This window comes from Parasteatoda tepidariorum, chromosome 3, assembly GCF_043381705.1.
Source record: "Parasteatoda tepidariorum isolate YZ-2023 chromosome 3, CAS_Ptep_4.0, whole genome shotgun sequence".
NCBI classification, from domain to species: Eukaryota; Metazoa; Arthropoda; class Arachnida; order Araneae; family Theridiidae; genus Parasteatoda; species Parasteatoda tepidariorum.
Window position 1 is genome coordinate 31,323,485 of NC_092206.1, and position 21,122 is coordinate 31,344,606.

The 21,122-nt window shown below is 26.7% G+C and overlaps 1 protein-coding gene across 5 annotated transcripts in view; it reads left to right on the plus strand.

Moving 5' to 3' along the window:
* Nucleotides 1-1,685: 1,685 nt before the first annotated feature.
* LOC107455068 (kynureninase-like) overlaps nucleotides 1,686-21,122 on the plus strand; it is a 48,152-nt gene continuing 28,715 nt past the window's right edge. The window contains exons 1-2 of one of the 5 annotated variants that reach the window (XM_043042869.2): nucleotides 1,686-1,865; nucleotides 17,757-17,930. In XM_043042869.2, coding sequence (XP_042898803.1) covers nucleotides 1,832-1,865; nucleotides 17,757-17,930 — 208 coding nt within the window. In that variant the 5' untranslated portion in view covers nucleotides 1,686-1,831. Of the gene's footprint in view, nucleotides 1,866-7,953; nucleotides 8,086-9,189; nucleotides 9,211-12,931; nucleotides 13,070-17,756; nucleotides 17,931-21,122 lie in introns of those variants that run through there. The other 4 variants (XM_043042870.2, XM_071178464.1, XM_071178465.1 and 1 more) reach the window with 4 other exon arrangements.

Genomic DNA, 21,122 nt, shown 5'->3' on the forward strand with positions numbered 1-21,122 from the left:
GGTGTACGTATTACCCATTTATCCATTATGAACATAGGGGTTAAATTATTTAAACTAAAACAAATAATCTATAAAATTTTATCATTTTTTTTCGAGAAATTCATTAAAATTAACAGAGATCTTTCTCTAATGATGGTACATACCTGATAACAAAGAGTAGCAAAGCCCGATAAAAATATAAAAAATCAAAATTACACTGTGTGGTTAAGTATTACTTCAATACTTATTAAATAAATGAACGAGATCTAGCATCTCGCAAACACATTTAATGACAACCTAACGAGATACACAAACACAAACTGAAACTAAACATAAATGCAAACTGAAACTAAAACTAAACAGTTAATACACAGTCACAGTTAATCTGGCTGATGCCACATACACGTCACATGATAAAACTCGAGGATAAACTAAAACAATTGCAGGCCAACTGCTACATGCTACAACTTCATGCGAACACTTCACGTCTTCTGACTATCAGATACACCGCGTACCTCGCCATCTGATTGGCTGATCACGGAAACGAATTTTTGCCCTTTCCCTGCAGTTAACGTCGAGTCAAATAGGCGCTTTTCAGTAAAACTGGCGAATTACCGTGAAGAGGGCGCTATCTACCGGAGTGAAAAACTTGCGTCTTCACACTTTACATACATTACGCATTACGGTCAAAGAAAGAGTGGACAGCATGAAATTGTAATTAAACAGTGACTGACGGCGCTTTACTCTTTATATGTACACTGTATGGTATGCAGCATGCGGGGATAATGCATTTCATAAAAATTTGGCGACCCCCAAAAAACATCTGGCGATCCCCACAGGGGTCGCGACCCCTAGTTTGCGCACCTTTGTGTTAATATACGGGGGGGAAAATAACTTCATTTCTAAATATCGTTGATGAAAATTTTATAGTGCTTTGGAAAGCTAATGAACTGAAGTTCAAATATGGATAATAATGAAAAACAACAAATCGAAATTTTCGTCGAAATTGGAGATTTTTAATCTGTCAGATACCTCCATGTTGAAAAAAATCTTTTCTTTTTTTTCTTCTAAAAAATGAGAAAAAAAATTTTCTAATATTTTTGACTGAATGAAAGTTTGGACTACTTTGCGTTATTTTTCTTTTCGTAATATTTAGTTTTCGTAATTCGTAGCTTTTAGTATAATTTTTAGTTAAATTTATAGTTTTCTATTTCACATTTTTCGTCACATATTGATATAGTTTTATACATGTATAATTTTATGTAAGGCGTAATGAAAATGCAAAAAGAAATCAGACAAGTACTAATATTTCCAATAATCTGACATATTGCATCCTTTTTCTAAAAAAGAAAAAAAAAGGAAATAAATTTTTCGGTCAAAGAGATTTACATAAAATCTCGCGAATCATGATGAAGAAATATTAAGAATATTAAATTATTTTCCCGAAATATTTTTAAAAAAATCATTTGGAATAGATTTTATTTTCCCCTTGGAGCGATTAACACTCGTATGGAGGATTGACCACCCTTTATGTGCCCTTGATGATGTCACATTTTTAGTTATTTAATTGCAACGTCTTTAATAAATACGCCCTAATATAAGGAATACCTATAAGCACAATTTCAATAGCATAAAAAATAAAGCAGTTATACAGAAAAAAAGAGTGTGATTTCGAGAACTGTTATTTCAAACCTAGAAACCGTTTCCGTGGAGCATATCGTAAGGTCAACCAGTCTTATCTCATCTTACATCTCCATCAATGAGAAGTAATCGAGTCGTATTTTTGTTTTAACTTTCAAACTGAAATTTAAGTAAAGTTACGCGACATTATTCAACTTTTCGAACTTCGGCGATGGAAGGACACACAAAGAGTTTTTCTTGTCATGGTCTGTATTAATTTATTAACACTCGGTAATCTTAACTTATTTTCATTAAAAACTTTGGTTCATAGTTTAAAATGTTCTTACAATTTTCTTTTTAAATGTAATTTTATAAAATTTTAAACTAAATTGATAGTTTGATCTTTACATTTTTTTTCATCCACACATTCTCCGAATTTATCGACAACTGAAATAAATCTTCAGATAATTTATAATTAATAATATAAAACTGATATGTATTTTTAAAAAAATCATTCTTAAATAAAACTTTATGTATTTATTTATTTTTAATTTTTTGCCAACATCTCTCGAAGTTTTTAAATAAAATTAATTGAATTTTTTAATAAAATGATTAGTAAATAAAAGGGTATTATTTATTTTGTTTAACATTTTAGCAATTTTTTTAACAATTTACCAAGAACTAAGGAAAATTTTTAGGATTTAGCCATTTATACTTAAAAAAATTAATTAGGCATATTCTTAAACAAATTTATTTGTAAACAAAAAACATATTTCTTTATTTTTGAATTTGTATCAACACATCTTTAGAGGTTTATTAATTACTGAAGTAAATCTTTAAAATTTCTCCATTTATAATTAAAAATATTAATTTTACATATCTTTAAATAGAAGCACTAATAGATAAAANTTAGAGGTTTATTAATTACTGAAGTAAATCTTTAAAATTTCTCCATTTATAATTAAAAATATTAATTTTACATATCTTTAAATAGTACTAATAGATATAGTACTAATAGATATACTAATCGATAATTACATTAACATGATACATTAACATCGATACATTAACATCGATACATTAAACATCGATACATTAAATATACTAATAGATAAAACGGAATCAGTTTTTAAAATTTTATTGTCACTTTTTTTTCCGGAATTTACTAATAGCGAAGTTAAATCTTCAAAAAAAACACCATAATAATTAAATATATTAATATCACATATTTTTAAATAAAATTTTTAGTAAATTAAATTTTAATATTTGGATAATTTGAAATTCTTCAACAAATCTCCCAAAATTTTATCAATAAGAAGTAAATCTTTAGAATTTCTCCACTTATAATTAAAAATATTTATCTAACATATATAAAAATACTAAGAGATAAAACAGCATCAGTTTTTAAATTTTTATTGACACATTTTTTTCAGAATTTATAAGTAAGGAAGATAAATTTTCAAAATTTGACCATTTTTAACAAAATATTCTAATTTAACATATTTTTAAATAAAATTATTAGTAAAATAAACTGTAGTATTTCTATGTTTCTAAATTTTTATCTACAAATCGCTCGAAACTTATGAATAATTGAGGTAAATATTCGAAATTTCACCTTTTATAGTTGAAATAATTAATTTGACATGTCTTTAAATAAAATTATTAATAAATAAAACAGCCGTAGCATTTATTTGTTCTTTAATTTTTATTTGCACATCGCTCGAAACTTGTCAATAACTGAGGTAAATATTCAGAATTTCACCATTTATAGTTGAAAATTTTAATTTGACATGTCTTTAAACAAAATTATTAATAAATAAAACGGCAGTAGTATTTATTTGTTCTTAAATTTTTATCTACACATCGCTCGAAACTTGTCAATAACTGAGGTAAAAATTCAGAATTTCACTATTTATAGTTGAAAATATTAATTTGAAATGTCGTTAAATAAAATTATTAATAGATAAAATGGTTTCAAATTTTTAGCTACACATTTATCAGAGTTTATGAAAAAGTGAGCTAAATTTCCAGATTCCTTCACATAATCATACATACATGCATTGATTTTGCGTCTTTGGTCTTAAAGCTTTTCGAAATAAAGCCTTTTAAAATAAAGTTCTTAAACGTTTTTTTTTTTTTCAATTTATCTCTATATCTTCCTAAGCTTATCGGTAATTGAAATAATATTAAAAATTTCTACATTTGTTATAAAAGTTATGATATAACATATTTTTGAATTTGTTAAGAGAGTTCGTATAATTTTAAGGGTGACAAGATTTTATTTAAGAAGTTAACTATGTTCAGTCACAGAAAATGTAACTTTAAATGAATTCATTTGCATTACTATTCCATATTTTAATTAATTAACACTTTTATAAATTATAAAAAGAATGACAGTTTTAATGAATCTGCTCAAAAGTTGTTTTTCTTTTCATATCATGTTTTTATTTCTTATTTTAAAATGGCGAAATGTATTTTTAGAGATTCATTATTTATAAAAAAAACTTTTAAAAAATCAATCATCATGTATATAATTATTTATATAATGACCTTTAAATAACAATAAATTTCTTTTTATAAATTATAATTAATAAACAGAGCTTATATAGTCTTATAAAATTTGCTTTCAAATAAAGTATAATTGTTGTTTCAAATTTCTAAATGAGGAAAATGCTTATGTGAAAGCATTAAGCAATTTTTAAAAAAAATAAATGATTAATTACCACTTGTAAAAAAATAAATATCATTTTTATAAGTTATAAAACTATTGGCAACACTTTAGCTATATAGAACCTATTTTAGAATTATTTCTATCTGTGTTATGCTATTCATTTTCAGTTTTTACTTTTTCGAAATATAAAATAATTTTTATTAAATTATGAGTGTTTTATTTTCTTGATAGTTGGGAAAATTGGTGCATTTGATTCCCTTGGTGTGATAGGTTTCAGGTTATTAAATATGATAAAGTGGTTGTAAAGTGATAAAGTGTAATTAAATATGATAAAGTGGTTTCTTAAATATGATTGAATAAGGAGGCGCTCGCGTGTGTCAGCTGTTGAGGCAAGCAATGCCTGTAAGGTGCTGATGCGCTGACAAACAGGAAGAGAAGATTATTAAATTATGTGAGGTGTTTAAAACTAAGTTACTCTAAACTGCTGGACAAAAAAATGTCTTTCTATATTAAAAAATCGTTATAGGTATTGTCACAGCTGGTGATTGGGATGTTCAACTTTACATATACTATTACAACCAAGATGATTAAAACAAAGTTCAAATATTTGGTTTTGGTGTGCAAAAACTACACATAAATTCTGGGAACTTCAACAAAAGAAGGTATACTGAAAAATGTACATAAAGTATGATGAAAGAAAATTTTTTAAATTTTATAGTTATTTAAAGACTAATTAAACTAGTGTTTAAAAAATACCACGTATGCTGATCTGTAGCCCACAGAAATGCACCTACGGAGTTGAAATATGACGTACACAATGAGCTATTTTTATTTGCGAAATTAACGCGAGTTAAGTAAACATTACCATTTTTTGAAACCGTTTTCTATTTAAACGGTTATGGTGATATAAGTGTATCGTTAACGAGTAAAATTGTTTCTCCTTTATTTTGCTTTATTGTGCCATTCATTCTGAATATCTAAGTACAAATATTTTTTCCAAGCAGAGTTGATTATTTTTCAAACCCAGGAAATCGGTCATTTCGTTGCGATTGATATATTAACAAAATACTCCTATATAAAACTGTAATAGATATATAATTTACTAATTGAATGTTCTTTGTTTTTAGTGCGAAATGTTTCATTTTAAAAGAAATAATGATTGTGAAGTAATCGCGGGGGTTGGTATTGGAAGTCAGCTAATTATAATTTTTTTTACCAAACTTTTTATATTTAATAATTATACTTAATCAATAATTTATTTGTTTTTTAAGAGAAATATTTGGATTTTAAAGAGAAACAAAGATAAATACGAAGCAATCATATGAATTAGCGTGAGGAAGGAAGGAGAAACCAACCTTGTTTTTAGAAAGAAAAATTTTTTTTGTAAACCCTCCAAAAATATAAATAAATAAAAACAAAACAATTAGGTAAATTATTAAAAGAAAAAAATAATTACAAAATCAGTTCCACAAAATAACTCTTAAAAGATAATATATATATACGTGGCACCGTAAAGTCGGGCATTTTTCGGCAACACTATAGTCATTATATATTTTGTTAGGCTATTTTAAGTTATAGTTGAATTGGTGTCGAATCGTTTGTGCTATACTATTAAAGCCTATTTGTTGAAGAAGAAAGTTTTAAAAGGTGACCATGCTTACCACATAAGGTGGCTCGTTTGTTTCAATAATTAACGGGGAGAAAAAAGCATCCTACAAACAAATACCATTTCATATGTTTTTATTCGCATCTCAAGAGGAAGCAAATATTGATTAAAAAGAGGTTATAACTTATCATTCTATCTACTCAAGCTTATCATAGGCTGTCACTTTATGAGTTTATTGCTCGCTTTTGTTGTGAATAGATCATTGGAAAGCTCTTTTCAAGATCAAGGATTTAATAAATGATTCGTGTCTTTCTTATGTAACGAACAATGCAATTAAACTACGATTTAAATAGGTTATTTTTACCTTGACCTTTCCAGAATGTTCTGCTATGTCTTGCTTCAAGAATACTAAATCAGCTATTTAGCAAAAATCGATTGCAAGGTCGATATAATTCCGTTATGTAAAGACATCTCGGGTAAAAATAAAACTTATAATTCGAGTAATAAAACTAAAAAATACTGTATTTAAACTATTCATTCGTAAATTGTTTCGTTCATATGGTTACGGTTTACCAGAAACTCTGGTTTCAGAATTATAGTATTCAGAATTTATTATCACACATTTAGTAAAAAATACAAGACTGAAAAGTAAATTGAACCGAACTAGTGGTTTTTAGTCCAGACACTAAGGTATAATGATAAAATTACCAAACTTTACCACATTTCAAATTCTATCACATGTTGTAAAACAATATTTTATTGTTAACTTTCACATTCTTTTATTTCCACAGACATACACAGATGAACGATAAAACAAAACATTAATAACAATAGAAAGTCGTTTGGTTGCCTAGCAACCAGCTAGAGTTGCAGTTATTATATTGGCAGATGATTTAAAACAATTATTCAAACTAACTATTTATTTGATGTCGGAACAAACTTTACCTAACATAGAGCTTAGGTAAAAATGGTCGTGCAAAATGTTTCATTAAGAGAATTGGGGTGTTCGAGAAAATTCTGATTCTCTTAAGATGCTACGAAAAGGATAATTTAGAAACTTCTGACTTAGTGGGGAAAAAAAGTAATTTCTATTCAATATTCTTTATGTCAACACTTGGAGAAAAAAAATTTCTGATGCATGAGATTTTTTTTAACAAATATTTAATACTTTTATATCACTGATTTCAAATCTGCCATCTCTTTCCTCTTGCAATCCAAGTTACAATTAATTTTTAAATGATATTTGTAGTTTAATTTTTGTGGAAATGTGTAAGCTTAGAAATGTTTTATAAATGTATGTAAACGTTATATATATACAGGAGGTAGTATAAATGTTGCAACAATCCTCAGGGAGAGCTCATCATCGGGATAAAAATTGCATAGGAATCCATGCCCTGAAATATTGTCCTATACCGCTTGGAGCGTTTCCCTATTATGAACTGTTTCTTCATGTGCGTCTGAACAGGTCATACATAATAGGCAAGCGCCTCTAACAGAGCACGAAGACATTTTCTGGCATTAATTCTTAAGCAATTTTAGTCCTTATGATGTATTTGTTGCAACAATTACGCGATCTTCTGTTTACATAACGTTTTTAAATCTGTACATTTCGATAAAAACAGACTAAAAATGCTATTTTAAATAAAATTTGGAGCTATAGAAGCAAAACTAATTTTAGCTTCAAAATCACCTCAGCCGAACTATGCGCGATCAATTATTTGCATGAATGCAACAAAAATGTGTTCTCCAGTGTAATTTTAAAGGCTATTAGAACAGAATTGAAGTGCTTAATTATTAGTGCTCAAAATGATTATTAGTTACATCAAAATTATTCCAACTGAATTTAAAAGTGTTATCCTTATAGTAAGTGTAATTTCGAATTACAGAATCCTTTCATAAACATTTTATTTTGCATTTTATGAGATTTTTAACAATACACTTAAAATGCCAATTTTTATTTCAAAATCATAACTGCCATGTGTGCTTTAGTTGTTACGTATTAATTTCACAAATACGTCTAGTAATTATTGGTCTATAGTCGGGAGACTTTATGTGCCAGTCTGTAATAATTTGTTTATAGATTCTTTTCCTTTTTTAAAATTTCAAAATATTGAGAAATGTGTATGTCTTCTCATTAAAATATCAACGGTGAATTCATTAACTTCCTTTTCTGTTGAATGGCAAGTGAGTTGCTTAGTTTTTACTATCTGTAAGTGAAGGAAATTCTTCAGTCAGTTTCCTCAACAATTATTGATTAAGTCATTAGTTAAATTTCGAATAGTTTTGATAATAATAATTATTAACTCAATATCTTATTCTTAAAAGATGCTAATAATAGAAGTAATACTTTTATTATAATAACAATAAAGAATTCGATTATTCATAGGAATATTTAAAGCCTTAATTATTGAACTAACTATGCTAATTTTAGCTGAAATAAAAGCTATTAAATAAAACAATTAAATATTCTTCTTAGTTCATAACATAGACTTAGACATTATACTATATATAAAACAATTTAATTTATCGATTTGGAAATTAAAAGCAACAGTAGGTTTCAATGAAAAAATTTTGAAAAAATTAATAAATATAGTATTTAAACAAGCATTTTATTATTTTCTGAAATGAATGTTGTTAAATAAATAATTTAGTTGAGTAGTAATTTTGATTTAGAAATATTTTTTAACAATTTTTAGAATAATAGATTCTGTTTGATTTCTTTTTATCTGTATAGTTATTTTTTCAAAATTTGACTGATTTAATAAGCAATGAAACAAACTCTTACGGATTGTTATTTCAAAACTTACAGACGAAATGAAATATATTAGTTTATTTATTTAATAATTAAAGCAAATATATATATATATATATTAAAATAATATGAACTGAACTAATTATAAAGAAATTCATTCATTTTAAATACATGAATTAAATCAGTATGCTAATTTTTTTAAAAATCAATTCTATTATTTATTTAAGTTAGTTTTTCATTTCAAAACGGGGACATTTATAAATTTATTAATTCATTAATTGGAAATTAAAAAATTAAGAGTAAGCAATAATACAGTGGCGTAAATAACCATAACATCAGCAGCACCTGCGGCGCAGAGGGAAGAACGCATGAGGATTAAGGGCACTTGCTCCAGAAAAAAATAACACTATAAGTTACAAACAAAATACTTTTTTAAACTTATGAGGTATTTTTTAATTCACCTTATAAAGTATAATATCTTTTAGCTCGGCTCAACGCTGTCCCGCCTCCCATACGGGGCATCCAGGGAATGCTATTGAAGGATCAGTTTAGACCAATTCCTCAATTCTCTTTTCAAAAAAGGTATTTCAAAAATCTCTTCAATGCCTTTGTTGCTTATTTTCGTTTGGTTCCAGTTTCGCTTAATAGTATCAAAGTTGAAATTTTTCGGGAAAAATATACTGGGGAGATAAGTATTTGTTCGATTCGTAACTCCTGCAAACTTTACAGTTCGGGTCTTTCCCAAACATTTTTAACTGAGAACTACCCTGGGCTCCATGGTTAGTTAGAAATTGATTGATATGGAAGTTAGAGTAGATTTTTCGATTACTGACTTTTGGGATGAATTGCTAAGTGTGTCTGCCCTTTGTATTATTGTTATCCCATCTTTGTTGCCATGTTGAAACGTTATTCTTTACAAGTTCTGTTCTTGTTGCCTGTTTTGATGGCATGTGATATAGATCTATTGTTGATTTTTGACATGCTAAATTGGCCTGTCCTCATTACCCTCATATCATATTAATTTTATTTTACTTTATAAACGTCGTTGAACAGCCGACCCAATTTCATGGGTTTTGCGACTGCTAATATTCAACTCCGTAGCCTTGTAATTTTAAACACAATCCAGGAGACAAGGGAACTCCTGTATCGAGTATTGGGAGAAATTTGCTTTCGTGGAGGACTTTTTGATGGAGCTAACCCGCATTTGAGTTACATGGAAAGGAAAATCACGAGAACCTCCCACGGTTAGCTTGACGGCAAGGGGACTCTAACCCATGATCCGTCTACCACTGAGGATATTTCACGTCAGCACACTGTGGAACAAAAATCATTTTTCGCGGCCAAAAATAAAAAAAATGAAGTTATAAGAAAAAAAAATCTCAGTATGGTTTTTTGTAGTAAAATGTCCAAGGAATATGACGGTGTATTTTCTTTTTGTGGTTTATTTATGGAAATAGCAATTAAATGAAAACAAAGTCGAAATAAAAATAATTAAATTTTTCAGTTAAATTTTTATTAATATGATAAATCCTTATAGTAAATAAAAATATTAAAACTATGCATGATTTATACATAAATGTATTTCTAAGATATATATAAATTCATTATTTTATATAAATACTATTAAAACCAGAGCCATTTCCCTATTTCTGCCCTGTACAATGAAATTGTAACTTTAGGGTGCTCTATAAAAAAAGCCTTACGTTGCCGAAGTAAAAAAAAAATGTGTACATTTGTTTGGTATATATACTCAAGAACTGAAAAAAAAAATGCTGCGAATATTTGCGAATTTGGCTGATATGTCGATTTTTAATAAACGTTGTTTAATAAAAATAATACTTCATGAATAAAAAAAAACATAAAAATAAACTTGAAATTATTATTTTTGCTATAACATTTTCAAAATTTTTTATATCTAGCAAAATAGATTCATTATTTTTCTTAAATTCGATAATCGAATTTGTAATTAACAATCTTAAATATTTTGATTCAATTTATTTAGTTTAAATTTCTTTTGAGAAATATTTGCGATTTTACATCCATTACTTTATTTAATAAAATTATTAACCACAAATTTGTAATCAGAAATGCCAAAAACTACTTCTAAATAGTTTTTATTTATTTATTTACAATTTTTTCAATAATCATCCGCCATTTTGGATCCGCCATTTTTTTTTTTTTTAATTTTGACTTCATATTTGAAATCAGCGACCCAAAAAACCTATAGGTGATCAATTTTTAGAACACTGAAGTTAATTTTCTAATTTTGGTCCCACTGGGCAGCACTGTGATCGGTGCAAGCCGGATGCGGACAATCATATTAATGTAAATTTTGAATATAACTATGGGGTATGCATTATTTTGTTGTATTATTATGATACTAGGGTTCTAAGCCCCTTGTTCGCTGTCGCACACCATCCCCAATGATTGCTCCCAATAATTGTTGCTTCTTGGAAAAGACAGTTTCTTCTACGTGTGTTAAAATTATTCACTTAAAATATATGTACTAAAAAGAATTCTGTTTGCTTACGCTTGTGCCCCCATGCACTTCTCAAGTTAAAAAATTTTTTTCATGATTCCATTAAGATCTATTAGTTAACATAAGTAATATTTTTAAGTAATTATTTTTTAAAGTAACATTTAAAATTAAAGGTATATTATTATGAAAACTTGGTGAGTTCTCGACCGTAATTTAATATTTTCGCTTACCAACCAAACGGAAGGATATATTAAAAATAATTTTTGCATGTATCACGTTGTGCATGAAGCTGATCGTTAAGTTCTAAATAATTTAGCGAATATTTTTAGCTGAAATTTATAATAGTATATTAATGCAATTTGGTCAAAAAATAATAATTTTGAAACAGTTAATTCGATCAGATACTGATTTAAAGAACTTTATCTTAAAATGCAGTGTAGAATCAGGCTATTAAAAAAACAATAGTTTTAAAATCTTATTTTATAAAAAAATTTTAAAAAAATAATAATAACAGAATACCTTTAAATAAGAGATAAAAAATTATTTATAGGAAAGCAATACCTTTATGACTTTTATGACCACCGACAGTAATGAAAAAACTGTGTGAGACCATTATGTTTTAATGTTTTTAAAAAAGATTTCATTTCTATGTGATAAGTATATACAATATTTAATCCACTACCTTTATCTAAATTTGAGTCTAACATACCGTTTTAATAGTTACAAATGAATCAATTTAGACCAATGGTAATATTTAAATATGCCAATTTTAATTTAATATTTAAATTAATATTTAAATAGGTTTTAAATAATATTTAAATTTAAATAAATTAAANGGATATATTAAAAATAATTTTTGCATGTATCACGTTGTGCATGAAGCTGATCGTTAAGTTCTAAATAATTTAGCGAATATTTTTAGCTGAAATTTATAATAGTATATTAATGCAATTTGGTCAAAAAATAATAATTTTGAAACAGTTAATTCGATCAGATACTGATTTAAAGAACTTTATCTTAAAATGCAGTGTAGAATCAGGCTATTAAAAAAACAATAGTTTTAAAATCTTATTTTATACAAAAATTTAAAAAAAATAATAATAACAGAATACTTTTAATTAAAAGATAAAAAATTATTTATCGGAAAACAATACATTTATGACTCTTGTTAATTTTATGCTGACGACTATCAAAACATTATGGACATCAATGTATCAAAACTGGACCCTATCATGTGATTTTTCAGTCGAGAAAAATGCACCGACAATAAAGTAAAGCTGTGTAAGATCATTATGTTTTAATGTTATAAAAAGAAATTTCATTTCTATGTGATAAGTATATACAATATTTAATTCACTGCCTTTATCTAAATTTGAGTCTAACATACCGTTTTAATAGTTACAAATGAATCAATTTAAACCAATGGTAATATTTAAATATGCTAATTTTGAATAAATGAACGTGACTGAATTATATATATAAAAAAGCATTTCATCTCATCAATAAAAAAGATTTAAAACTGTGGACAGTGGTTACATAATACATGAAGCATTTTTCCTTTTCGTATAACAGACAGTTTAAGTTCCTTCATTTGGTTATGAATGCTAAAGTTAATTTATAACTCATAAGTCATAGATCATGTTTGTCACACGTTGAACTCCCATTTTTAGCTCATCTACTTTAAAAATTAATCTAGAAGTAACCCACAGACTTGAATCTATTATATAAATAAAGGACCTTGAACAATCCTTGAATTTTTTTACATTTAGTTACATAACATTTGCTTCAAGTTCCTATACCAACTGAATGTCAAACAAATGATAGTTTTTGGTTTGTTGCCTAACAGTTATTTAAATCCTTGATTAACTACGTTTTGGTTTTTATTAGAATTGAAGTTGGTATTATCAAAGCTCGAAGTGTTTAAGCACTCTACAGTATTTATTTAAAGACCTGGAAAAATAAGTAGGACTTAAAATTTGTTTTTCATATTTTTACAGTATGAGTTAAAAGCATTGCTGAGCTATATCTGAATTTTAATTAAGAGAGACAATGTAAAACATTCCAGATCAAATTACAGTGTGAAGTACTGCCACTTAGTACAAATGATCCGTAAAATCCATTTTACCGTATAACATTATACCGTAATTTATACAGTAATATTTATTTAATTAGAGTGATTCAATGAATTTGCTGCAATTACTGTGATAAAAATTATGGTATATCAGATTTTTCGTCCCAAAATGGATTTTACGGTAAAAAGTACCGGCACCCGGAGTGCCGGTACTTTATTTATCGTAATTTGATGCGGAATTTTTTACAGTGTAAGTTTCAGTTTTTAAACTGTTAAAATTAGTAATCAAAATTTAAATTCAATAAAAAATTCTACCTGATTAATAAAAGTGGAAGTAAATTAAAATTTATTTTTTATTTTCCGTTTTTTTTAATTTTGAAAAAAAATTACGTAGGCTTTTATTTTAAGTGGACTTTAAAAAATTTCCTAGTAGTAAATTAAAAAAAAACTGTATTTCTGTTTTAAATTGTTTCAATACTGTTAATTGCATTTTAAGGTGAAAAGTATCGGCATTCTGAGTACTGGCACTTTTGACTGTAATTGTTTACAGTGTATATCGTCAAAAATTATGTATGTTTCACGATTCATTGCGATATTTTCTTAATTTAACAATTTTACATTATTTTTACAGAAATCACCATTTTCGTTTCCCAAGTGAAACTTAGCGTATTCATTGTTTATTGCTGTTAATAATGATCGCAGTAATGTTATATCCGATAATTGTCGATAATTAATACTCTTGATAAATCGTATCTTATATTTACCATAGTCAACACTAATCGCAATATTGTCTTAAACACGTTGAATGCCGCGCTAATTTTACATGCAATTTTACATTTGCAAATATTAGACAGATTTTGCTAGTTTTTTATAAGGTTTAACATAACATATATGAAAAAAGTGGTGAATTATATAAGCCTACGAATTGTTTAGAAGTAGTGGAGGATAAAAATCTACTAAATTGAATTTATTAAACCAAGAATCACAATTAATANGATGGCTCTGAAACTTTATTAATTTGCATAATATCCTATAATTGACATTTGCTGCGAATTTCATTTGATTCTGATGATTCCTTCATGGTGTTGCATTTTCTACAAACAGCAGTTTATAATAATATAAAAAAATTAATGAAATTACTCGAATTATGTGTTTCTGATAATCTTGGCTTCGCCGGTCATCGGTGATCCCCGTGGCGCTACGAACAAACTCGGTGCCGGTCACCGGTGACCCCCATGGCATTCAACGTATTAAAGATAAGAGTGGCGATGATATCTTTTTCTACAATGCTGCTTACAATGATGAAGTTATTACAGTTGTGGATAATTATAGTATAATAGATATTTTTTGTAACACAATATTTACTATATATCGTGATAGTTATTTTTAAAATGCAGTTATCACGATGTCTGTTAAATTAATGCTCAGCACTATTGAAAGTTATTTTAACAATTCAATACATAAAATCAACGAGTAAAGGTCAAAAGATTCATTATTTACACTTCTGGGGGAGATTGAAAAATTATATCGTTAAATTTTAATTATGCATCAACTAAAATATGTATCTTTAATAACATAAAAGATTAAATATTTTTAAAAAGTATACCAAGCGGAAATGTAAATTCATTCACTGCGAAGTTTAAAATTTAATTCCTATATGTTAAAATAAAAAAATATATGTGAAATTTTTGATAAGCAATAGATTTATATAGATAATTATTATAATTTTAAGCAAGCACATTTTATTAATATGCTAGTCGTAACGAAATAAAAGGATACATGGATTTGAAAAATAATAAGCTGTACTTGAAAAAAATAAATAAATTTGAACTCGGGAATGAGGAATGTACGACACAGTAAGAAGTAACAAATGAAAACTAATTTTACTTGTTTATAATATAGAACGATATTATATCATATTAGCAGAACATCCGCTCTTCGCAAGGGTAGAAAATAGAAAGGATAAATCTAACTCAGTACTGAAAGCTACAAAATCATGCACAAAACTCAAAAACAAATAACAGTATTTAATTATAATTCCAATATTTTATTATTCGTTGACCTTCACGGTGACTTTATACTATTAGATTAACAAATCACGTTTTCAGTAGTTCATCCCTAAAAGTAAAGAATAGTGCTATTCAATATCATCTGCTGCGTGAAACGAATTCATATTTTATATTTACAACAATCAAGCAATTTTTTCCTTTACTTATATCTAATAATAAACTAGTCTAGTTTAAAGTACTTATATCTAATAATAACCTAGTAATAAACTAATATCCGCAGTAACTATATTAAAAATAACATAGTATTTATACAGTTTTAATAGGCACCAAATTTATGCATGATATATTTTGTACTTATTGTTGTATATTTGGTGCCTATTAAAACTGCACCATCCGTAGAATCGAATTCCAGCAGTTTCTGGTTGTTACGAAATCTGCTCCTGGCTCGCACTGGCCACTGGCTGACATAAAATATTCTCCTTGATAGACAGATCATGAATTACAGTAGCTTTTTTTTTAATTTCAATTTGTGCCTAATACCAAAATTAATTAAGCATCATTGGTATCAAAAATAGTATAGCGATTTTTTTTACTTTCCTCACAAACAAATTAGTACCATTTCTTTGGTACATAGCTTATTTTTTTGTTCCAATTAACATCTAATACAAAAATTAATTAAAGATCATTTGCTTCAATAAAAATTTCGAGATTTTTTATGCTTCTCTAAACTGAATTAGTGCCATTTCTCCGTTAATTTTGTTTTTAGTATAATAGCTTATTTTTTATTTTAAGTATTTTTTGTTTCCAAAATTAATTAAGCATCATTTGCATCAATAATTATATGGCTATTTTTTACGTTTCTCTAAAACAAAGAAGTTTTTACTATTTCTCCATTAATTTTTGATTTTCAGTGCATAGTTTTTATTTCAATTATGGTCGATTTTAAATTATTTAGTTTTATAAAGATAAATTTTAAAAGCATAACAAAACAAAAAAACACGTGGATAGTTTTAGAAATACTAATTTAATAGCTTAGTCTATCTATATGCTGCCACGTTGTTGTAGATCACTAAGTTTTATCTGACATAATGAAGAAATGATAATCAAATCTTATAGAACATGCAATTAACTCATGAGAGCTATAAGCTAGCAAACAACACTGACGTNAAAGGGTGTCAGGTGCTGGGCTAAAGGGTGTCAGATTTGAATAATTTTTTTTAAATATGTACCTTAGTTTTGTATATTTTAATAAAATGAAATTTTTAATTCACACTTAGAAGCTTTAGAGGGGTTTTTTTTTGTTACGAAACATTCTTGATTATTTTCTTCAAATTCAATAATTAATAATTGCCTTTAAAAAAAATTTACAATTTTAATTGCTCTCAAGCAAAATTATAATTTACTGTTACAAAATAAAATTACGACCTTAAAGCAAAGTTAAGTTTTTGTTTATGTTCTAGAAAGCTTTGAAAAAGTTTTTTGGTACACGGAAAAAAAATTCTGGTAGAACTACCGTATCATATGGTAACGATATTTGGAATAAAAAAATTTACACTTCTGATTAATAAAACCAAATATACGATATTTCAACTTTTATTTTGCAACGGTTTTTCTAGTTAGAAAATTATAGTTCCCATTTCCATACATTTAGCAAAAAATACAAAACTGAAAAGTAAATTTGCAGAACAAATGGTTTTTGAGCCATGCTCTAAGGTATCATGAAAAATTTATCATATTTTACCGCATTTACCAAATTTTATCAAGCATTATAAAACCATATTTTACAGTTAATTTTACCAAAATGTAATTATCAAAGCTCTTAGTAAAAATTACTGAGATTTTAGTATTCCCATAGAGCTAAAAACACGGTAACTTTTAACATATTCTGGTAATTTTGACCATACTTTTTTTTCTCAGTATGTATTGAAAAAAAGAGTATTGTGAAAAAAAAATATACTTTTAGATTCTAGTTTTCAATGCTCTTGATTATATTTAAAAATTTGTTGCATAATAAAAAAAAATTTCAAAACCTTATCTGACATGGAGACATGGTATTTGATAAAAATAAAACGTGAATTAATATGAAAATTATTTAATTCATAAATATTCACACTAATTATCTTTTTTAAGCATTGTCATCAATGTTGTAGCAAAAATGCATGTAATCTCACTATTTTGAAAGCTGGATCACACGTATTAACACGGATATCGTCATTACTATAATAATTCATGGAAACTGCAGAAACGAATATCTTATTTAAGACGATGAATATCGCTTTGTGCCTCTAAGTAAAGACACGTAATTTAATATAAATTAAAGACACGAAATGAAGACACGTAATTTAGCTTACGACATTTTACCTAAAATAAACAGGAAAAACCTTTATGCGACTAAAGCGTTCGGAAATAAGATAAATTGTCATTATGATGACAAAATACATAACTATTCTCGAAAACATACATAAAAAGGTCCGATTGGTTTTAAGTTTCTTCTTAAAAAATTCTACCAATTACGGAGTCGTAGATTGTTATTAATAGTTTAAGTGATAAATTGTTTCTTACTTTTTAGATAAAATGATCAATTTAGAAAGCAGTTTGATGTACAATGAATTTATAAAAAAGTCTCAAAAATGGTCATCTTCAATGGATTCTTTGGAATTCGCAAAGAGGATGGACAAAGAAGATCCTCTGGGAGAGTACAGAAAACTTTTCAACTATCCGAAAAAGAAGGATATTAGCGGAGGTATGTTTTTTAGCTTTTCCTTCTGAAATCTCAACTCACTCAAATCTATTCAGAACTAGTTGTCTTCGGCGGCCACTTGGTTTGCCTTTCAAACATACAGTGAGCCAAACAACCTATGATTTAATGATTTTTTTTTTTTTGCTTTAAAATTCAAACTTAATGATTAAAAAGAAGTTTATCGAGGTCAAAAAATATGATTCCAATATATTAAATGAATAATAACCAAGAAACTGAATCACGAAGAAATACTTGAGATTTAAAGACTTTCATAAACATCATTGAATCGATAGCTTGGGGTGGGTTCTGGTCTTCTCGAGGAATCTGTTTCATGCTAACCTATTCTCGGCAACGATTTTTCATCCAATTTTACAGTTCAGTACGAAGAAGTCCTTGGCTACAGAATCGGACAATCTGAGTTCGGATCTTCCCCTTGGTCGATTTTCAGATGGCCTAGTCATAAAAATCCTTTTAGATATACATTCATTCGATTACAGCATTAGATGGATAGCCCGTTTCATCCTTTGAATTTTGATATATTTAGTAGTGTTATATTTTTTATTGTTTGCTTAAACTATATTTGCTTGAAAATATTGCGAGCAGTAATAAACGTTGACATGTTTCCAGCGCTCAAAATAAGCTCCCATTCTCCAGACTCCTCAAGACTCATTCATATCTGGCGAATTCTGAGAATGGGCATTAGACTTAAACAAATTGAACACAGTTTATTTTATGTTATTATATATTATACACAAAAAATAAGTTGAATAATAAGTTATTATTTCATTATTACTATTTTAATTATTAATTATTGAATAGTTATTTATAAATTAATTACTACATCATCTTAATTCATGTAATTTTAAACAACAAAATTCAATGTTTTAGAGAATTATTTAAAATAGTTTCCCAAGGAATACAAAATTAATAAAGTGACTTTTCACCGTAAATTTATACAGTAATATTTATTTAATTAGAGTAGTTCAGTGGTTTCACGGTAGTTATAACTGTAAAGATTATAGTATATCATATTTAAATTACATCCGTAATTTTTACAGTATTATTTATTTAATTACAGTGATTTTACGGTAATTATTACTGTAAAATTTATGGTACATCTGATTTTTGTTCTGTAACATGTTCCGTTAAAAATGGATTTTACTGTAAAACCGTCACCCTGAGTACCGGTACTTTTTACCATAATTTAATCCGGAATTTTTTTCAGTGAAACTGAAAATGTACAATTTTTTATATGAAGTATTTTTGTTTTAAGTTTAATATAATTAATGGAAATTTCAATTTTGTGTAGTGAAGGTTTTGTTAATCACATTGAAATAGATTCACATCTGTTCAAAGCTTTCTATTTTTTCATTGTAATTTTTATTGTTGTTATTCTTTTTTCATAAATTGAAATCTATTGGAAGAATAATTTGATAGCCGAAAAACTTTTCTTACACGCTTTAAATGTTTTGATTAAAAAAGACGACTTGAACAAAAAAGTGTCTTTCTTTTCATTTTTTTTTTTCTTTCCTTAAATTATTATTGCTATCGCATCGGCTGCGGAATTAATAAGACACTTGCAATATTTCTCTCTTTTTATTAGATTCCTGTCGTCAGAACTTGTGTGATATGAATGCAATAAAATATTATATAATAAAATACGCTTTAATAATACAGATATAAATAACCTATCGAACTTATTTAGAAAATATGCGGTAAAAATGTCACGGTTTTAAAAATGCAATTACAATCTCGCTTTAAAATTAAAACTTAAGCTAATAAGAAAATGTTAATAATAATTGAAATTTAACTATCCTTAATAATTTATGATAATTATTAAACTTATTAAACTATGTAAAATAATATCTGTTAGGCCCATATTGAATTGATGCCGAGTCACAACAATCAAAAAACACTTATACTTCTAAAAGCTATCTGATATCTAGGTCACCATATTCATGATCACGATATCTACGATCACTACTCATCTAGGACACTAAATATCATTATCAGATTGATTTTGCTCCGATTGAATTTCAATTCTAGAAAGAATTAAAACTATAAATTAATTTCCGAACATAAAAGTTCAGACTTTTCTATAACTAATTGAATGACCTCCCGTTTTTTTTTCTGACCCTGAGACAAATAGCAAAATGTTGCAAGGCCTGATAAAGATTACCTAAGTTATCGAATTTCCTTCCTTTTCTTTGTTTTTTAATATTTATCGCAGTTTATTTCAGAATTTTCGAAAACCTGCCTTGAATATAAATGAATTACTTACCTAAATAAAGTGGGGTTTTCTTTATAAAGAAGATTCAGATATTTTTGACAGCCAACAGCCTAGATTTATTGAAAGCTATGATTGCATTTACCAGTTGATTATATATTTTATCCCTTAATTAAATATAGTTACCGGTAATATTTATTATATTTTTATCATATTATTTTTTAGTTTCCTTACAATTTTGATTCTGTCAATTATTTAAATTCAAAAGCTTGAAAGTGCTCTTCATTTATTATATTATGCATAACCCTATAATGCTACATTTTTATTAAGATATTTAGTCATCGTTTTATCAACTTTTAAACAGTAAACAGTTACATTTCCTTTTTTATAAATTATACTTATTAATTCAATTCAGTAATTTATTCAATGTATTGTTATTGAAAAAAAAATTATAATTAAAATTTTTTCTTTCAATTTTATTGCAAATTTATGTAAATAATTTCACAAAAATAACCTTAATATTAAATAAATAATGGATCATTGGTTAGATACAAACCTATTACAGGTTTTAAAAAAAATCAATACTGGTTAAAAATGCTAATTTCATGGAGGGATTCTGCGAAATACTATTTGGGAAACTGCCTTAGTATATCAGAAAATTTTAAAAGTATATTTATTATAATTACCAATTATTAGTTACTTAAAGTAGTTAATTAAAATAAGTAAGTTTCTTAAAGTAAGTAAACTATTTTAAATAATTGTAAATTATTTAAAAACAATTCTTACATAGCTTTGAATTCTATAGCTAAATTTATCTCATTCTAACTTTATATAATGTAATGCTATTTTGTGGTTTGAAAAAATGCTTGCCGTAGCATGATTATTAATGATAAGTAAACAGTAATTTGTCATATAAAGATGAAAAACGTGTACAATAAAAGTAGCAACTCAGGCTGACTCGTTTATTG